This window comes from Colias philodice, chromosome 7 (genome assembly GCF_061535455.1).
Source record: "Colias philodice isolate Cphi_HAF_F1 chromosome 7, ilColPhil1 Martin Lab GWU primary, whole genome shotgun sequence".
NCBI classification, from domain to species: domain Eukaryota; kingdom Metazoa; phylum Arthropoda; class Insecta; order Lepidoptera; family Pieridae; genus Colias; species Colias philodice.
The window spans coordinates 7,228,530-7,250,242 of record NC_143092.1 but is presented as its reverse complement, the minus strand read 5'-3'; the positions used below and the strand labels follow the sequence as shown (position 1 = coordinate 7,250,242).

At 35.4% G+C, this 21,713-nt stretch overlaps 1 protein-coding gene across 11 annotated transcripts in view; it reads right to left on the bottom strand.

Annotated features, from left to right (window-relative positions):
* Positions 1 to 482: 482 nt before the first annotated feature.
* spri (Src homology 2 domain-containing protein sprint) overlaps positions 483 to 21,713 on the bottom strand; it is a 196,090-nt gene continuing 174,859 nt past the window's right edge. For 9 of the 11 annotated variants that reach the window (XM_089697433.1, XM_089697426.1, XM_089697429.1 and 6 more), the window contains 18 exons: positions 21,353 to 21,579; positions 20,803 to 21,171; positions 20,105 to 20,650; positions 19,661 to 19,856; positions 19,178 to 19,572; positions 18,918 to 19,053; positions 13,159 to 13,314; positions 12,570 to 12,696; positions 11,973 to 12,087; positions 11,643 to 11,735; positions 11,247 to 11,343; positions 6,201 to 6,370; positions 5,897 to 6,001; positions 5,461 to 5,646; positions 5,001 to 5,132; positions 4,258 to 4,485; positions 2,414 to 2,624; positions 483 to 2,030 (listed from right to left, as the gene is read on the bottom strand). In XM_089697433.1, the coding sequence (XP_089553559.1) occupies positions 1,897 to 2,030; positions 2,414 to 2,624; positions 4,258 to 4,485; positions 5,001 to 5,132; positions 5,461 to 5,646; positions 5,897 to 6,001; positions 6,201 to 6,370; positions 11,247 to 11,343; positions 11,643 to 11,735; positions 11,973 to 12,087; positions 12,570 to 12,696; positions 13,159 to 13,314; positions 18,918 to 19,053; positions 19,178 to 19,572; positions 19,661 to 19,856; positions 20,105 to 20,650; positions 20,803 to 21,171; positions 21,353 to 21,579 (3,623 nt within the window). In that variant the 3' untranslated portion in view covers positions 483 to 1,896. The remainder of the gene's footprint in view (positions 2,031 to 2,413; positions 2,625 to 4,257; positions 4,486 to 5,000; positions 5,133 to 5,460; positions 5,647 to 5,896; positions 6,002 to 6,200; positions 6,371 to 11,246; positions 11,344 to 11,642; positions 11,736 to 11,972; positions 12,088 to 12,569; positions 12,697 to 13,158; positions 13,315 to 18,917; positions 19,054 to 19,177; positions 19,573 to 19,660; positions 19,857 to 20,104; positions 20,651 to 20,802; positions 21,172 to 21,352; positions 21,580 to 21,713) is intronic. The other 2 variants (XM_089697424.1, XM_089697434.1) reach the window with 2 other exon arrangements.

The window sequence follows — 21,713 nt, the reverse complement described above, 5'->3', positions numbered from 1 at the left end:
AAATCTGTCCAGTAATTTTTGTTTGCATAGAAACATTTCTCGAAATCTTTTCATAATTATGAGTACAGATGTACATAATAATATTTTTAGATTTTAAGGTGAGGATAGGTGGTGATGAAATAAAAAATATGAATTGGTAAAAATCCGTTTTATTTTCACAATGACTGAAATTGTTATGAAAACACAATATACGTGTTACAACTTACTTTAAAATACAAGACTGAAGGTAATAAATACACATAGATTACACTGTAGTTTTGCTATTAAAAATTAATTAAAATTGAACAATACCTACATCCATCAAGAATCATTGAGATATACATAATATGGAGACGACACCGCCTACATCACTTATGTTCCGCTCAACATACGCCATATGGCGTAACTGCACGCTCATTTTTTATTTGTTTTAAAGTGAAACGCATCAAATATGCCTTCGTGTGTGTTACGATATTGCACAAAGAATACAAATAATACGGAAAAGTGCAAAGGAATAACTTTTATCGGTAAGTACCTAACTAGATAATAATTTTTAAAACTTAGTTAGAGCAAAAAAATGGCGCACAGATTTTGTTCGTGGTGTCTCCTCCATACGTAGTAATATTATCTCAATGTCAAGAATTAACATTTTTCCTTTCTCGTTTTTTAAAGTTAATAAAAATAATATGCACGCTAAAATAATTATCTACACTTAAAATAATTAAAGGCAGTGTCTGCTTCCATGCATAAATTTAGTTTTATCGACAAAACCACAGTGTAATACTAATTTGCGGCTAACAAAGTACTATATAAAACTAAGTACTATACAATGTTAATTAATCAATTTATTTAATTCAGAGCAAATAATTTAGCCTCGTATACACGATATCTTCTTTCACAAGACAAGCAAACATTATTGGCAAAGAAGTTATAAATACGTAAATTATTATACTACTTTGAACAACGAAAATAAGTTAATAAAACATATGTGACTAGGATTATGTTTAGGGAGTTAAATTAGTTTTAATTTTATTAACAAAGCGTAACTTATAATTACATAGAAATATATATAAAATTTAAAAATAAAAAGATCTATTTCATTTAGCAGAAAATCATTTAAAAACATTTCGATGAACAAACTTTGACTTATTTCTAGGCCTGAAGACCACTTCAAATGTTGAAGAGATTTGAAGAATCGATAAGATCAATGCCAATATTCATTCATCACTCGCACTGAGTCGTACATTTTAAGCTAAATATAAATAAATTATATTAAGAACTCTACGAATATACAAAATTAATACAAATCTTACTTTACTAATACAAATTACATCACAGTTCAATAAACAAGTCAGCGTTAAACATTAGAATACCGACAAAAGTGAAAATCTTTTAGAAATCGAAAGTTTTAAAGTACTATAATATTTATAAGCTAAAAATTTGGTGAGTTTGTTCAGGGTACTTCGAATTTTAGGAACATATACATACGTACACCCGATGATAACCTTCATAAGGTTCTGACTATCAAATAAAATAACTGAATTGGTGACTTATGATAAGGAGTACCAAATGTACGCTACGACAAACAAACGTAATTGGAAATGTACAAATTAGGGCTGAAACTTTCAGTCAGGTTATACAAAACGTTACATATTAATTACGTATAAAAGCTACGTTATTAAATGGGTATAAAATGATTAAGAGCAAAAATTTGTCTTCTAAGCTATAAAAGTAGTAATGAAGTGACTAATATCGTAGAAAATATCGTTTCATTTTCGATGATAAAAATAGAATTTTATATCCCGTTTACACTAATGAATAATGAGCAAGATGAAAGATCTGTTACAAAATTGTCTTACGTTTACTTAAATTCAGTTTCATAAGTGAGATTTCAGCTAAAACTAGCGTCTAATTTGTTTACGGGTATGAAAGCAGCGCCTGCTGCGGCCATGCGATTTTCGCATCTATTCTCTTGTACGCCAATATGAAGTTCTGACCACTTTTCTCTGACATCACTTCTTGAGGGCAGTCATTTTCGTTCAGCATCGTTTCTGCAACAAAAAAAATTGGTTGTTTTTAAAGTAGGTTTACGATCGAGATGTTTACGTGATAACATAATGCAGTGGCAGCGCTCGAGATGAGACGGGAGATCGGTCCGTCTCTCTCTCGTTATACCTGCGATCGCGCTCGTGAGGTTTTGGTGTGACACAAGTTTCTGAACATGTCACCTGACTAAAACGATTTTAAAAACGTTATCACGTTAAAAATATACATATTTAAAATTTAGTTTATTTTAGGCCATTGAAATCATACATTGTATGAATGTGCCCCCCTGGGTGTAAAAGTTTAACTTGAAATTCGTCGCAACTTCTGTCACCTAACGCAACAGCAAAAGGTCGTATCCTAACATCTGTACTGGATTATAATTACTCACCCTGTCCATCATGCAACGCAAACAGCGCGTAATCCTGCGGGTTGGTTATAGCGGCTGCATGTGCGAGCGCTCTGCACAGGTCCCGTGCCCGCGCGCCGGGCCGGCACGGCAGCGCCACGCGGCGGATGGAGCCGCGGCACTCGTCCGGTAGCGCTACACGTACTACAGCTACACCGGCACACTCACGCCCGCCCTCTGAGCCGCGACGCCACTGCAAATATAATTGATAATCCATACTAATATTATAAATGCGAAAGTAACTCTGTCTGTCTGTTACTCAATCACGCCTAAACTACAGAACCAATTTGCATGAAATTTGGTACGGAGATATTTTGATACCGGTTTCGTAACTTAGTGATTTTTACGCAGGCGGGTAGTTAACCCGCCGCACAACCCCCTATATGCTGGAGGACCACACCCTACTATGGTCAGCGAGTCCAAAGGACTTGACCGGTCATCTTAGCAAGGCAAGCTGACCGACCACCCCCCCATCCGCCACCCGGGGGACGCTCCTCTACGCCGTGAGGGCCAGCGCGAGGTAGCCGTGTTTTTTGATACCAAAACACACGTCTAGTGAGGGAAGATCTTCATGTTGGACAGACAGTTTATAAGGGCGTTGCAAAGTTTAAATACTTAGGGTCTACTGTCACTGACACGAATACGAGGCAGGAAGAAATAGATATCCGCATCCAGAGTGCTTTACGTTGCAGCGCAGCCCTTCACAAAGTGTTAGTGTCAAAGCTCCTGAGCAGAAAGACCAAACTAAGAATTTACAAAACAGTAATTAGGCCTATTCTTATGTACGGTTGTGAGACTTGGACGCTGACGCTAAAGGAGGAAAATAAGCTACTCGTCGCCGAACGAAAGATTCTGCGCAAAATCCTGGGTCCCGTTAAAGAGCCAGATGGTAGCTTCAGGATCCGTAGAAACGCGGAAATTCAACACCTTGTGGCCGAGCCCAACATCATTGGCCAGACAAAGGCGCAACGCCTCCGATGGCTCGGTCACGTTTTAAGAATGGGGGATGATCGGGCCGTGAAAAAGGCATATCTGGGCATTCCAACTGGCCGACGCCCCGTGGGCCGTCCCAGATATCGATGGAGCGACGCAACAGAAGCCGATCTACGCAATCTGGAGGCCGTCAATTGGCAAGAAACTGCGCGCGATCGAGGAAAGTGGCGTGAACTCGTGTCGGAAGCCAAGACTCTGTTTGGGTCGCAGAGCTAGTTAAGTAAGTAAGTATATTTTGATACCCGAGAAAGGACATAGACTACCTTTTATTCCGAAATATGTACCGAGGGCGAAGCCGGGGCGGACCTCGGGCGGAGTAATATATATTTCCGATATATGTAATAGTAATTTTATATTTCCAATATCTGCCAACTCGCACTTGGCCAGCGTGGTGGATTATGGCCTAACACCTTTAGGGAGACCCGTGTCCCAGCAGTGGGAATGTAATGAGCTCATGATGAGGATGATTTCCGATATAATAGTAAAGTTAATTTTATTACTAATTTATATTATACTAATCGACTAGGAAATTTATTGGGCTACTTTTATATTTTTATAGAATCGAAGCGCATTCAATAAGAAGATAAGAAGATAAGAGAATATAAGAGCGCGTGAGAATATAAGAAGATAAGAGCGCGTGTGACGAGCACGTGTCAGAAGTGAAACATCTTTGGCAAGATCAAATACATCAAAATCGTAGCCTTAGTCCATGACGTGACGGTATTGCCATGACGCGACTTTGAAAATTTACTCTCAACCCGCCTTAAAAAGTTTTACTTCAAAAAATATATTAAGAGATATAATCGACTTGCTATTAGGTACATCACACTTACCGGATCACTACTATCCGGGCCAGTCTCCGGCGCCAGTCGCTTCAGCACAGCGACCGCAGAGAACAGCGCAGTGAGGTAGTACCCCCCCTCGCCCGCCAACAGCGCGGCCGGCAGCAGCCCCGCCATCAGTTCCGCCTCTAACTCCGCGCAGAACAGTCGACATCGAGCCACCGTCCACGCTAGTACTGGGAGCAAGTCGTCCGCGCCCAGCGTGCGCTCTCCTCTTATCTAGTAGAAAAAATATAGTATTTTATAATGGCCTCTCGGTACGGAACCTTAAAAATAGTAAATCCATACTAATATTATAAATGCGAAAGTAACTCTGTCTGTCTGTCTGTTACTTAATCACGCCTAAACTACTGAACCAAATTTCATGAAAATTGGTATTGAGATATTTTGATACCCGAAAAAGGACATAGGCTACTTTTTATCCCGGGAAAATGACGCAATCCCGGAAATCCCACGGGAACGGAAACTATGCGGGTTTTTCTTTGACTGCGCGGGCGAAGCCGCGGGCGGAAACCTAGTATGTAATAATAGAAATAGGTTTGCAGAAGAGAACTGGAAGTTTAAGATTCGTATAAGAATAAAAAGAAGACAATTGCATTATTACTCTGATTGTATCTTAACATAATATTCATTCATATTCAATTTTTAATAAAGCTCAGCAAATAAAAGAAGGAATGTCCTTATGTTTCATAACTTTATGTTGGTAAAAGTAATAATAATGTAGATATACTAACCGCATTAAACATAACAGATATGGCAGCAAGGAGATTTTCCAATTTGTCCAAAGGAGAATCTGCTTCTTGCATTTTGAGGAAATGTTTAGAAATAACAGCCAGCACAGCTGACGATGGTACTTTGGTAGATTCCTGCAAAAAAAGGGTACAGTTTAAGTAAGGACAAACTTAACTGTGGTGAACCACAGAAGATGCTGTGTTCTACAGCATTCAAGCAAGTTTCAAATTATGGAATTACGAATAAAATAACATGCCGTTTTAGAATTTAAGTAAGTTAAACAGACACCACAATTAACTAATATTCTGTACTGAGAGTAAACGTAAGTTAAGAGTTACTGATTTTAGCTATAAATAAGTGTAACAAAGTGTAAAAACAATATTTGATTTAAATGTATAAAAAACGACCTCTCTTTACCGACATAAAACTTACAGTTTTAACATTATAGAAATAGCAACGTACCTTAACTCCAAGCTGCAAGGGCGTGGCGTGTTGTGCGCGTTCGATGGCCGCGTGCAGCTGGCGCACGTCCCCCGCGTGCCACGACGCCAGCAATGTATACAGCTTGGAGCGTAGCGGCCGCACCACCAGGCGGTGCATCACACCTTCTAGTATTGCGTCGATGTTCAGAAATTCGGTTGGTTTTAACTGTAATAGAAAAAGTTAATTTAGTACTGGATATTGGAAAAGACCTTCGATTGTTTGGGACCATAAATCTTTAGAAGAAGAAGAACAAGCAAATTTAGAACTTTATTGCATATTGCATATTCATAATATCATGTAGACTTCCGATTATGTTTGAGTTTGTTCGATTCTGTAATACATATTATCTTGAATGGTTATGGTCAGCGTGTATTTAATTTTAAGAGGGAGAAGGGATACTAGAATAAAAAGTTACCTTAAGCCTCTCCTTTTCAACTTCTTTCTCGAACTCTCTCTCACCATGCTTCACGAGGTAATTCTTCATTCCAGACATAAACTGTCTCATATTTCGCATCATAACCTGGAAATAAAATCGTCTCATTAATTCAAAACATAAAACAAACGCTTCAAAAGATAAGAACAGCATACACTAAAATATTTGCTTTACTGCTTATGACGATTAGAACTATTGAATCCGGTTTCGTTTTTATCTCAACAAAGAACACTGTCAGTAAATAACTCATTAATTACTTTTTAAATAATCGAAGAATTCTGCTTACCTGAGGACAAGTCTCCTTCGAGTCCAGTGTGCAAGCGATAAAGTTGTCGACGTTTTGTGCGAAAGTGGTGCTCTTATCCTGCGCAAGATGCAACGCATACGCACGCAGCGCCGCGCCCGCACCGCGCGATGTGCGCCCGCCACGGAGTGCACGCACTCGACCGGCTGCTGCTTGAAAACGAATCATATGTTAAGAAAAAGAAATACAAAAAAATCGTGTGTTCTGTATTGTAAAAGTGTGTGATGTAGTCCATAATTTAATGATGACGAAAAGTGTAGGTACCTATATTAATTTATCATTAACTGATACCCGTGGATTCATTTGCGTAGTTAAGAGTAGCCTGTGTGCTAATCTGACTATAATAATCTATCTCTTGTCCAAATTTCATACAGATCCGATCAGCTGCTTTTGTGCAACAAACTGTTTGGATACCAGTACATTCTTACAAAATATTCTTATTATAATATGTGACACGTGTTGTATAGGAAACGTGCTGTGGTGTAATTGTCCAATGTGTGACATTAGGAGCAATGCGGCGCCTAATAACTACTATTTACCAGTATTAACTGGATAATCCTCGCTAATAGAGCATTGATCTCTACTAAGAAAATCGATAATTTTCATAGTTGAGATAAACGCCCTTCTAATACGGTTGTGAACTTTATGAATGAAATACAATTATGTTTTAAATTCGATTATTCAAAAATTCATTTAATTTTTTTTGGTATTGGCGTATTTTTAACAATACTATGTATAGCTATTTTTAACAATATGAATAAACGTTTTATCAAAACAATGTGAAAAATTAAAAAAAAATACCTATCTACTTGATACCTACTAGCTAGATACAGAAATTAAGGTCGATTTAGAATCAGTCTATCTCTATTTTAGTGGGTTAAAACATTTAACACAATCTTAAAAGCCACTTCAGACATATTGATATCGAGATAACTTCAAGTACCTACCTAGTTAGCTTTTATATCTAAACAGTGCTATTAGTAGGGTAGTGGGTAGTCCTTCTACAAACGGAATTGAAAGAAGTTATGATGAAAATGTTCATTTGTTAGCGAACACATACATATTTATTATATATAAAGGAGAGTATTATGTAAAAGTAAGTTTGTCCAATGGTATAACCAGTGTTGCCATATATACAGATTTATCTGTATCTATACAGATTTTAAGACCACTATACAGATTACAGATTTGGCTTTACTTTTATACAGATTTTAGGTAAAGGACACTAACTATGATAAAATAATTGATAAGCAAAGTAAATTTTATACATTTGTTAAAACCTTTTTTGGATAAGGACACTACTATGATAAAATAATCCATTATCTAAGTATATTATTTTTATACAGTTGTTTAAATCCGGCAACATTCATGGCGTACATCGGGGATTTCCCTCGGAACAAACAAACAATAATTGTATATTCTTCTGGGGATTTCCCGAAACATGTATTTTGTTAACGAATGAATGTATTTGTTTCTTTTTAATGTTTGCAAATCAATCATTCGTTCATTACGATGATTACGAGTCGACTACGTTTTCTGATTACATGAAAGGATTTTTTCATCTATTAATTTAATTAAAACAAAAACCAGGAACCATTTAGGCACCGAAACGATGGAGGGGCTAATTTTGACAAAACAATTTTTGAATAACGATTAACGAGCCATGTTTTAAGCTCAATGTTCACAAGAAATTGATTAATAAAATGAATAAAAGTATGTATTTTTTTAATCAATAAAGTTTTAAGTACAATCAAATGTTTTCTTTAACAAACATACCATTCAGATTTTAAACAGCTTACGGTTTGATTTCATACAGATTTTATACAGATTTTTAGACTACTATATCCAGATTTATCGATTTGGCATGTGGCAACACTGGGTATAACGTCCATTTTTTTATTGTGCTTTCTTATATCCTTTAAACCTTGTAATGCTATTAAAAATATTGAAATAAAAAAATGAAAAACAAGTCTTTACCTACACAGATACGAATTTGTTATATCGAAATCTTGTTCGTCAACTTGGACTGGTTCCTCGTCCGCGTAAAATACCTTTTTGATTTTTCTACAAAACCCTTTCCACAGGTCGCATACTGTTTTTATGAAACGCCGGAAAGGGTTAATGTATTCAGCCTTTTCCTTTTCATTTTCCTCTGGAGCCAGATCTGCACAATGACAAGCTGGAGGTTTGGCCACAATTGTAATTTTCCTACACTCACTCCGCCCACTCAACGTTTTACACAAAGCCGTTAGCGCATCCGTTCTTGCCAAGTGGTGTTGGAACTTCGGCTGCATCAATTTTTCACGAGACACAAACACCCAATCACTCTCGAACACAAACTCACTGATCGAATCACAACGAAAATTCTTGATCGTCGTCAAAGCGAAGACTTCCTCCCCTACCGGCACGTGCACATCTATCGGTGCAGGTTTCCTTTCTTTGAACGGAGAATCCCCCAATTCCGGGTCAAATATTTTTAAGCACGTTTCACGTTTCACACTTCGCTCACTTTCCTTCCCTGATCTTCCTTGGAACAATTTTGTGAACCACTTCATGACTGATATCCTTGCGGTTTCTTCCCGCTACCACGAACGATCTAAAGCAATGAGTTCTCATTCAAACTAGCTTAGACTAAACACAGGCCGTTGGCAGATCACTGCGTGTTCTATCGGGGAGTGAGTACAAACTAGTAGCACGCGCAGACCTTTAGCCTTTAACCATAATTAATTTATTTACTCCGTCAATATTTATAATAATTGATAACAGCTGTACGTTGCGGTGCCATTGTTCGTGTCCTATTTAGAATAATTAATTTAAATAATTGCGCCTAATGAGTCATAAAATCTTTATCTGTATGCAACGAGTGTGATGTGCGAATCTGCTTTGATTGCTCTTATCATAGAAAACTTTTGTCACATGTTGCAATGACTCTACTGTATTGAATTTATACCCGTATCACATTAATGGAGGCATATTATTATAACCATATGTCAATCGACATTAACTTAATTTTATAATGATATCTAATGATATGACTGTCACGAAACGATCATTATACCTAAATTATCTGAACAATTAATTAATTGTTTACATAACTGACAACTAAAACTTAATTAGTTTGTTTACTTGCTTTTTATGTGAAAACAAATATTGAATGAAAACTCATTAGTGTCGTGACTTTAATGTATTCATTCACATAATGTCGGTAACATGATAGTAAGTTTTACTACGAGCTATATGCAGGTAATAAAATCAGTAATAAAATTATTTATAGCCATAATATAATTCATATCGACACATTTGAAAGACATCATTTGAGTGATACTTATAAATACATCGAATGTAGATAACACATAACTTATTGCATTCTAGTTTCCAATAATATATATCAAAATAGTATGAATTATTATAAATGTTGTTGTGATAATATATAATATTAACATGGCCGGTATAAGGATAAGATTCGAAAGTATTCATTAAAAAAAAGTAACATAAATTAGGCACTTCCATTACATGATTTTTTTTTAATATGTACTCCTTACTTGATCAATAAGATTCATCTTACATACAAATATTGACACAAACTCTTCCGTCTACAATAATTAATATTGTTAAGAATAGCATCATATTATGATCGAGTCGAAGAAGATAACGCAATGTCAGACACATTGTTAAATAACATCTGTAGGTGACATAACCGTGAGAACAGCTGCATCCCTGATATCATTTTATGAAGGTTATTAACATTATATAAATAACTATATGTTCGCCCGCGGCTTCATCCGCGTGTTCGTGAGATTTCTAAAAGGAAATGCAAAGTTCAACCCCGGTAAAAAGAAGCCTATATTAGTAACGGTCTCCAGACACATGAATCATACAATAAAATATCTCCGTTCCGACTCGAAGAAGAGACCAACAAACATATATTTATAACATAAGGTTTGTAAGAATTTACAAAAGTTGAAATTATTTGCTCGTCATTGCACGCGCCGACATTACGTCATTTTGTCGTTTAACGAGATAACATTAGTGAATGTATATTGCACGTGTATATTCCGTTCTAATATAAGACTATCGTCTATCTTTCGTACTGTGACAAATACGCCTTTCAAAGTAAATCATTATAGGTCTGTGAGGTCGATAACACTGATTGTGTGCTGCGTATGTACTAGAAAAATATAGAATGTGTTTGTGATCTATCATTGTCTATTTTAATATGATGTTTCACACACTACAATTATAATAAGTGTTTAAATTTGAACATGACGAATATTGAACATGTTATGAACAATGTATATGTTACGGCTAAAGGTAGGTGAGAACATAAACTTAAGATTAGCCGGCTAAACTTAGGTTTATTTTCGACGAGGTGTTAATGTTAGTTTGTTCAATCTTTAGCCGGCTAAACTTAAGTGTAACCGCAGGCCCGTGGCTAAAAATGTCGGGGTGGGTAGATTTGGTTACTATAATACATGTAAGGAACAGGGCGAGTGTTTTCTGGCACTTCGCCGGCTGCTGCCGCAGCACGCTCGCTGCGCTCGCTCGGCTCGTGCGGGTCTTAGGAGTTCTAACCTAACCTAACCTAGCCACCAGCTTTCTGCCCTGAGTCGGGGTGGGTAGATTTGGTTACTATAATACATGTAAGGAACAGGGCGAGTGTTTTCTGGCACTGTGCGGGCCCCTCAAGCCCTCCACCGGCCCGGCGCTAACCAAATCTACCCACCCCGACATTTTTAGCCACGGGCCTGCGGTTACACTTAAGTTTAGCCGGCTAAAGATAGAACAAACTAACATTAACACCTCGTCGAAAATAAACCTAAGTTTAGCCGGCTAATCTTAAGTTTATGTTCTCACCTACCTTTAGCCGTGACATATATACTATTAGTTAGTTATATTTTGTAGTTGTTGATTTTACGTGTACATATTTAGAAATAAGAGACTTTATATGAAGCTATTTTGGAAATAAAAAGTGTTGTTATGAAATATAATTCATAAGGTAATAAATAGTAGTAAATAGTTTATGCTCACCTAACAATGGGTCAAGTCTATCCCTGAAGCTCTTGGCTCGAGTCGCAGCGGCTGGCCCTCTGCGGGGAATCGGGGATTCCCACTCGCATGGCTCCTCCTAATTGGGTAAATGAATATATTACGATCTTATTTATATACTATGTTTATATAATAGGCTTATACTATGCATATTGAGATAAAATCATAAAATTTTTATACAATGTTTAAAAAAAGAAAAGTTACAGTTTATGACTACAATTACATGAATAAGTAGATATTATTGTGCATAGATTAACAGAAACTTAAATATTAAAACCTCTCCTATCTTCTTTTTTTATATGGAATTAAATTTAAGTACTTTAAGCTAGACATGTATATGGAAATTAAATATTTTGTATTTTTGCAGTTTATGCTTACAGGTTCGTAGTTTTGTTGTCCATTAGGCGGTAAAAGGCCATCCCACTGCGAGCTATCCCACGGCTCCGAAAATACTGTGCCATCATCGCTAGCCTAAGCAAAAAAATATTATTCAATATTATGCACTATAATAATTTGGTTTTATGTCAACATATGTATGGAAATAGAAGTCTGAAATAGATTTTTACTTTTTCTTATTAAATTTTTATACTTTTTTTAAATGTAGAGCTGCAAAAATTCAACAAAAAACATGTTAAGTTTCAAATAAAAATAAAAATTGTATCTTATTTATTCATAGCATACGTGGAAGAAGAAAATATGAAAATATACCTGTTCTGATAGTGGTCTGAGATCATGGACATTATCATAGCATGAGGCACGAGGCGGTGAACGAACTTCTTCGGGTAACGCAGTTGGATCTGATGTTAGATGCAGTTCTGGGAACCTATGCAGATAGATAAATATGAAACAGAAAAAAAAATGTTGTGTGGTTTTATGAAACCACGGTAAAAGTGAAACTGTTCGAACGGTTCCGAACACTGCTTTGTGTAGCGCATGTCGCGTGACGGTCGGCTGCCGAGTAGGTATACCTACTCGGCAGCCGCGATACACGCGACATGCGCTACACAGACCAAAAAGTTTGAGACGATGTAATAAAAGTTTCACTTTAATAAATTACATGCACGTACTATGTAAATGAATATGTAGAAAAAATATTAAATTAAACATTTTTTTTCCAATGTACACGTTCCCATCCTAATCCTAAAGATAACAACTTATGAGATACCTTATAAAAAAGTCAATTAAGTCGTACTTTATTTTGAAAAGAAAATCCCAATTCAGACTGCTCTGTAATGAAATAAGTAGGCAATCACTATAAAATCATTGTCACTGTACTAAGTATGTGATTATCATAGATCCAACTACCTTTGCGCTACAACTTGATGTACCGTCAGATGATGGCCACCATCATCCACACCACTCAAGCGTGTTTCTTGTTCTGCCAGTGAAGGAAATGTGCCATTTTCGCTGTTTGAACACTCATCGTTCTTATCTGAAACCATAAAAATTAAGGTTAATTATCGTTACTATTCGTGATCCAATCTAACTGTGATCTGGGTTTTAAAACTTAAAAGTAAATAAACGTTGAACTATTGAATTGTGTGCTTTATTTAAAAAATGTAAATTATAAAATGCAGTTCCATCAACAGGTAACAATACAAAGTGTAAATGATAAAATTATAATCTAACAAAATATTTGACAATTCATACAATAAGCATCCAACACTATGAAATTCTGGGATTTGACTAAATCAATTGTTTGCATTTATTAGCAATTACTGCTAATATACTTTTAAAGTGAACGCATGTCGTGTGACGGTCGAACCGTACGATAAAATATTATTATCGTACAAATACGATAATTTTGTGCCTAAGTTTCACTTTTACCGTGGTTTCATAAAACCACACAACATTTTTAATATTATCTTCAATAGCATAAAAAAATATGTCTCACTTATAAACTGCCAGCTGGAATCAACAGCCCAAGTCTGTTCATTCTTGCCTGCTGGCGGTTTGCCGCTGACTCGTGGTGGCTCCACTGGTTTCATTTTGGGCTTACTTCTGAGTGACACTAAATTGTCCACAGATGTTGATGTGTTGGGGGATGACGCTGTTAAATTAAAAACATTGTATTGTATGTAATAAGTGTAGTAAGTAATAAAATTATTCAGGCAGTGAGTTAAAGGGCCTAGGCTATTAATTAAAATAAAAAATAAAATAAAATAATATTTATTAGCAAATTTTACATACTTAGTTCACAATTTTGCTCTGCCTTCTGAACTAGGTTAATACCTGTGTCTCAGAAAACAGTGCCTTCCCTTATGAGTTCATACAAGTATTATAAAATACGTAAACAGAATATTCTAGTTACAGATTAATAACAATTAAAGAATAAAAATTACTAGTTAATTATAAATATAATATATATATATATATATATGACGATACATGAATTGGACAGGTGGATAAGCGTGAGTATGTGTGTGTGTATGTGTGTGTGTGTGTGTGTGTGAGAGAGAGTGTGCGTGTGTGTGTATGTGTCAGTGAGTGGAATATTATGATTAATTGTGTTTTTGATTTTGACACCTATTTAATAAAAGTGAAGAGACTTTCAGTTTGGAGATAATCCAGATTTTTGAGCCAGTTGATAATGAATTTTTTAAACCGATTAGTAGTCATATTTATTATTGCGCTTATGTTATTAGTCGGGATTTTATTATATATTCTTGGAGCAATGCAATTTAGCTGTCGTCTTGCAAAACTAGTTTTAGTTATAGGTACAGGGCACCGTAGTTTTCGTTTTCTTGTTCGAGGCAGTTTGTGAGCTATTAAACGGTGATATCTTAGCAGAGCCTTCAGAACATAAATCTTACGAACTGAGAGAACTCCAGTTTGTACATAAACATCCGCTGTCGAGTGCCTGTATGGTAGGTGCATTAGAACTTTTAACACTGCCCGCTGTGCACGTTCAAGTTCAAGCATTATTGTTTTAGGGGCCCCACCCCATGACGTCACACAGTAATTTATTAAGCTCTCACACAGTGCTTTGTATGTTTGAATAAGCAGTTTCTTATTCGCTACTGATCTCAGTTGCTTGAAAATGTAAATTAGCTTTCTAACTCTATTGCAAACATTGGTGATCTGGTCTTTCCAACACAATGTATCATCCAGAAGAACACCCAAGTATCGTATACATGAAGCTCTTGTGAGTACTTTACAATTACATTTGCTCAAATACCTCCTATTACATGGAAATGTGTGAAGTTTTATAGATAAACTTGTGGATGGGCCGTAGGTCTTTGTCTTTGTGAAACATAGGTATTTCGTTTTAGAGATATTAAGTGTAAGCAAATTATCTTCAAGCCAGGCTGTGACATTTTGCAGGCCTTTCTCAGCGTTACTGTGGGCTTCTTCCCAATTGTGTCCGCGAAATAACAATACAGTGTCGTCGGCAAACATCTGTATGTCTGTATCGGTAGAAATTACTTCAGGGAGACTATTAATATAGATTAAGAAGAGGGTAGGTCCTAACGTGCTGCCTTGTGGAATACCAAATCTACATGATGAGGCATCACTTATATCGTTTTTAACCCTCACGTACTGCTCTCTGCAAGACAGATAACTCTGAAACCATTGATGAACATGACCGCGAACACCTAAGCTTTCCAACTTTGATAATAGTATCGGGATAGAAATTGTATCAAAAGCTTTTTTAAAGTCAAGAAATACACCAATAACTTTGTCCCCTTTATCGAGGTATTCATATACTAATGTCGTTAATCTCAATATAGCTTCTTCCGTGGATTTTCCTTTCCGAAATCCATATTGAGAATTTGTTAGTAATTTATTCTTTTCTAGAAAACTTGTTAGGCGATAATTTACTAGTCTTTCCAGAACCTTCGATAGAGTTGGAAGTAACGAAACAGGTCTGTAGTTGGTCACATCTTTTTTGTCCTCTGATTTATAAATAGGCGACACGATGGCTTTTTTAAAAATGTCAGGAAATTGGCCTTGTTCTAAACTCAAATTACACAAGTATTCCAATGGACCAATTAGAAATTCTTTTGCTTCTTTAATAAGCCTACTTGATATACCATCAAGCCCAGGAGCACTAGAAGCCTTTAATTCATTGATAATTTTACCAATTTCGTAGGAATCTGTAGGTACAAAAGACATTGAATGAATCATAGAAGTTGACGATTTAATTTGATTCGCGAGATCGTTTTCAGTCTTATGTAATATTTTTAATATCTCTTCAGCTAAACTCCCACCGACAGTTGTGAAAAAATTATTAATTTTGTTTAAAGACTCTTTAGTGTTAATACCAATCGTAAGAAGCTCCGTGGGTAAGTCATTCTTCACTTTCATATTACATACATCCTTTATAATATTCCATGTTTTCTTAATATCTTTCTCATTGTGTTGTAATTGCATTTGATAGTATTTTTGTTTTAAAGATTTGATTATTTTATTACAAGTGTTTCTATACTTTATATATGCGCTTACTGTTTCAATGTCGCTAGGTCTTAACTTGGCTTTTTTATGCAATTTGTCTCTCTTACGGATTGATCTTACTACTCCTGTTGTTATCCATGGTTTAAGAGGCGCCTTCTTTTTAGACAAATACTTAACCGTAGTGCACTCCTTAATAATTCCACTGATATTGTTTACAAGACACTCAGCACAATGATTAACGTCACGCAAAGAAAAATACTGGGTCCAGTCTATTAAACTAATCTTTTCCAATGCTAATGGGTAATCTAGTACTTGTATTGAAAGATCGGTTTTCAATCTTGCTATCTTGTTGTTTCTTATTTGTAGTAGAATAGGACTGTGATCTGTTAAGGGTGGAAACACCATAGTTTGCCATTCATCAGTCGTTTTAACCATAAAGTGGTCAAGACAATTGTTTAATCTTGTCGGACATGTTACACCCAATTCCAGACCATGAGAAGCTAAAATACACAAGTATTCGTTTAAATGAGCGCTTTGAATGTCGTTACAGATAGTATTAATATTTATATCACCTGTAAAAATTACGTGCTGCTGTTTTATTTCTTTAAGAATTGTATCCAATCGTTCTAAGTACGGTCGTGGATTTGTATAACAAGGTGGTCGATATGAACAGACAATGGAGTATTTATCAATGTTAAGAATCAAGCAATTACCATCCACCATTTCAGGTTCGGCGGAAACAGCTTCTAATGATTTCTTTACATATACTACCACTCCATCATTCTGATTCAAATATTTATTAGTATAATACACATTGTAGTCGATTAAGTTTGGTGGAGGAACACCTTCTTTTGACCAGCACTCAGTAAGAACAATGACCTCCATTTGTATGGGAAGCGTTGTAAGAAAAGCCGTCAATAGATCGAAGTTATGATGTATACTTCGTATGTTTATAGTAATTACATTAAAGAAGTTAGAACCATTCCGTAAAAGTTGTTTGTTCTTGTATATTTCGTCAACTTGGATGCAATTTACTGAAACTGCATCCAAATCGGATATTATAGTGTTAAACGAGTCGAATTTTTCTAGATGTAGTACATTAGTTTCATATTATCATAACCAATTTTTTTTTTTCGATGCTTAATCCTCAATACAAAAAGCTGAAGTTGATCATATTTTAAGAAACACTTTATTAAAGGATTTATACATTCAAATGCTTGACTTTTTTGTGAGCGGTGTTGGATGTGAAGTAGTGTTTTGTATGTGTGGTGATTTATGTATGTAAGTTTGTTGTGATTACGTTTAATATCTACCCAATGCCATAATATCCCATGAAATATACATATCTTTGAATATATCATAAAAACTACGTTAAATACTAAACTTATAATGCTATTACTAAGAACAAAAAGTCATTTTTCACTTAGTTTTTGAAGATCGCCTTCGCAGTCGATTCGAAACTGTTTGGACCCCTCAGATTTTCTTAAATATATACGCCCATAGGAAATCCAACAATAAGTATAATTATATTCCTTGGCAAACTCTCTGCATTTGTAAAATAGCTTCCTAGCACTTGATGTTAGCGTTTCTGTTATATATACTGGTGTTTTAGTATCGTCAATTTTAAGATTCGATGTGTTTAATTTATTATTTAAATTTTTTCTATTAAAAGTTTTTGTAGCTGAGATAAATTTATCTTTAGTTATTTTGCTGGTGAAATCGACAATAATAGGTTTGTAGCTATCAGTCTTAGTATTTATTCTGTAGATATCTCTAATACCCTGTTCATGCATATCAATTTTTAATAGTGTGCCGATATTCTGCACTATATTTATAAGGTCACCCGTAGTCTCAGACTTTTTTTGTTTGGGTATGTTTCGAATCTCAACTGAAGAACTTTTCACATGTCTCTCCAATGATTCCATTTTAATTTCAAGGTCATAAATGTGCTTCAGTTTTTCTTGATTTTCTTTTTGTAGAACAGAGATAGATTGCATCACATCATCATATTTGTCACTAACAAATTTTACACTTGAATGCAAATCTTTATATTCGCTACGAAGTTCATTAATGTTCGTGAGTATAGCCTCAATCTTATTATCCTGAGATTCTTTCCAGTTGTTTAAACTACTAAGTAATTCTGCCTTAAAAGCCTGTAATTCATCTCTCATGTCTTGATCATGTTTCCGTTTATTCCCGCGTGTAGTAATGTTGGTAGGGAAATCACGAATATTATTGTCATCTCTGCACGTAGAAATGTTGGGTGCTGAACCGCCATGCGGTAAAATTTCCAGGGGTTCCAAAGTAGACCCAGTAGGAGGAGGGGTTCTTTTAAGAGGCATGGTTTGAAAATTTAATGGACAATAAAAAAATAAAAAAAAATAAAAGAAGTTTTATTACAACTTGGGTCGGCTTGGATTCGATCTTGAGTCAACTCGTGACGCTTCCGAAATAGCTAGAGGAGTAACTGCCAGTGCCGTCTAGACTTACTCGTTGACGGTGAAATTATTGATCTTTATTTAAATAATTGTTGTAAGTTGTTTCAAGATAAGTCAACGGCCTCGATGTGCGTTATTTTTTAATTACATCTACCTTCACTTATAACAATATTCTTAGCTCCACTGAATCACTCAGAATCACTTATTATCACTGATTTGTTCCTTGTAAAAAACTGCTTTTATGTGTTTATATCCACTAATTATACTTTAACAGATTATTTATAACAAAATTACTGGTTTATTTTCACTATTACTATTTTTAATATTAAAACTTGTCAGAGCTGATGTTTACGTGCCGGAGCGCGGGGGGGAAGTGATGAATTATTAATAGCCTAGGCTTAATAAAGAGCCTAGGCTATTAATAAAACGCCTGATTGATCACATTTAACTGCAATGTTTATTATATTTACCTATTTATAAAATTCTTCAATCAAATTGTACATACCTAAAAGAAATCTTATCCTTACAAATTCGAATTATTAAGTTTATTGGGCGGCTTTATCACTTAGAAGTGAAAATATATGCAACAACTAAGTATTCACAGTAAAAATAGTATCACGTTTAATATTAATCTTAATATACATAAATCTCGTGTCAAAATGTTTGTCCTCAATGGACTCCTAAACCACTTAACCGATTATAATAAAATTCGCACACCATGTGCAGTTCGATCCGACTTGAGAGATAGGATAGTTTAAACATGTAGGTACAACGGGCGAAGCCGGGGCGGACCATTAGTATACATATATTTCAAACTTACGTGACAGTTCTTCTATGCTATGCATATCTCGGAGTGGGTAGTAAGGATGATTCTGGCTTGGAGGTTCGGAATATCTCTGTGAGAGGCTCACACCAACTCTTAATAGTTTTCGTCTTGTTACTGGTAACATTGCAGCCTGGAATTAAAAACAAATTATAAAACATATCAAGAGTGGCTAAGCAATAAGCTAAGCAAAATCGATGTTTTGTGAGGACATTTCGAATTATATTTTTATAGTGTAACAAATAATTTTAATATACCTCTTTTAATGCATCAACAGGGTCAGCGTAAAAGGGACTTCCAGCATTATCTTTTTCGGAATCTTCCCCATTGCAATCTTTCGAACAATCGTCTTCTAGCTTAACAGTCTCCATACTTTCTGCATTATGATTGTCCCTGTTTTTTAGCGCAGCCTCAATTTCTTCAGTCAATTTCTTATTCATATTTAATACAATATTTAATTTGTCTGGTCTTTTAGCCACGACATCACCTTTGCTGTTTGTTGTAGCTATTATTTCACTTGATCCGTTGAAACTCTTTTTAAGAGAGTTTTCGGAGAGATTTTTCTTTTCGTTTAAACTTTCTGATGAATTCAGTAAGATCATGTTTTCTTTTTCAAGAACGGATTGTGTACTTTTTGCATTATTTAATTTAGCTGTAAAATTAAATTATTGTTATTAATTAAAAACAAATGAAAATTTAATATGCTAATATATAAATTATTAAAAGTTAAAACTGCTTACGCAGTGTATCTGGAAGTAAGTCCGGTCGTTTGCTTTTCATTAGCCCATTGTTTACATTATTGTCATTTTCAGACTTTAGAGGCTTGAATGTGGTACAATTGTTACCCTCGGGTCCCCAAATGTCTTCGTAGTCACTTACTTTATCAATTAATGAACTACGGTAATATACTCCCGGCGATTCAAGGATGTCAGACTCCTAAAACATTTAAAAAATAATTCAGTACATATAGATGCTAGTCTCTGTTATAATATTATGTGTATAAGGACTATGGCGTTGTTATATATTATCTAAATCTATTCATGCTGTTAATACACTTCAAACAAAATGCTTTATACAGTTTTATGTTATTTATAATTCTTTGCTATTCTTACATATCTATTTAGCTCAAAGTGTAGCATTTCCAAAGTGTATATTGCTAGGCAAATACTTCAGTATACCCCTACCTGATAATGTCTGGACTCCTTTCGAAGGGAGTGTTTACTTCTTCTCGATCTACCAGATGGCGTTGTACTTGTCGTGTTTGAATTTGGAGATAACAACTTGTCTCTACCACTTATTGGTGATAGAATTGATTGATTTGATATTGGTGAGAACACATTTTTGTTAGACACAGGAGAAGACCTCGATATAGGAGAAAATATTTCACTCTTATTAGTTTGACTGAGAGGTGAAAATACACCGCTTTTCGAGGAAATAGTATCATTAGAGACGGGTGAATTTATTTGGCTTGTTGGAGAAAATATGCCACTGGTGACAGAATTAGTACCGTTCGGCGACACAAGCTGATTAGGAGCGAAGCTACTTGTGGATTTTGTACACGTATTAACAACGGGATCGATTGATTCGGAAGTATTTGTCTGGGATTGTTCATTTGGCGATTCGGGCTCAGTATTGTTTTGTTCAGCTATCTGTCTTTTAAAGCTTCCGTGTAAACTAGCAGTCATTGTACTTATACATTCCCCTTCTGGCGATAAACGATGCAACATGTTCTATACAGGAACAAGAATAATTTTTATGAGTATACAACATATAAATATTAGTATGGATATGCATTCAAGCAAATACAGTTATAGTTGTCTAAATTCTAAAAACATGCAACCGGCACACGCACACCATGCAAAAGAAATGCGAATTGTCTCACCTGATCTCCATTAGGCTCATTAAGTTTCCCTGTGTCTATACTGAACACATTCGTATTATTGTTTGAATTAGACGCAAGCGTTAGTTGCAATCGGTCACTCTGAATATTCTCGTTTATTTGGTGGTTATGTATTTGTGTGTTATTGACGCTGAATGTAACCGTCGTTGTGACGGTTATGTTTCCATTTGAAACTTTATTAATTGGGCTGAATAGAGCGTCGGATTTAGGAGATAAGGAGATCTTTGAAAAAGGTGGTTTGGCCCACCTCGGTGGAGGCGGGGGAGGGGTGGATTTAATACTGTGAGTTTGTGTCGGTGACAGTTGGGGTGGATTGGTTGTAGGAAATGTGTGAGGTTGTGTAATGTGTGCCTGGAAATATGTTAAGCATATTAATTATCGCTTTAGAATAGAGAAGCATTGTACAACATTACGTATCGTTTTTGTTGAAGAATAAAGATGGTGCAATAGATAACTACGAAAATAGTAAAATAAAAATTTAAGCCATGTTTATTCTTCTTGGTATTTTAAGCTGAATAAGGGAAACACTTACCGTACTAGACATAAGATTTAATGTGTTAGGTGGGGTGGGTCGAGGCGCTCGTACAAAGGTTCCGTTTGGTTTTGCCGGTGGTGATGGAGCATTTTTCCCTTTAAATGTACTTAGGCTTTGGCTTTGGCTTGGTGGGGAGCCAGATGTCTCAACTGGAGACATTTTTAAAACAACGTTCTGATCCTTATCTGTGCTAAATATATGCTCTTTTGAATTGTGGCTCGTATCTGTAAATTAATTTTTGTCTGTGACTTCAATAAATCAACACAATTTACACACATAATTATAATAATCACTTAAAATTTGTTTTTGGAAAAGAATTTAGCACTTTCATTTTCCTCTCTATTATAAAATATTAAAT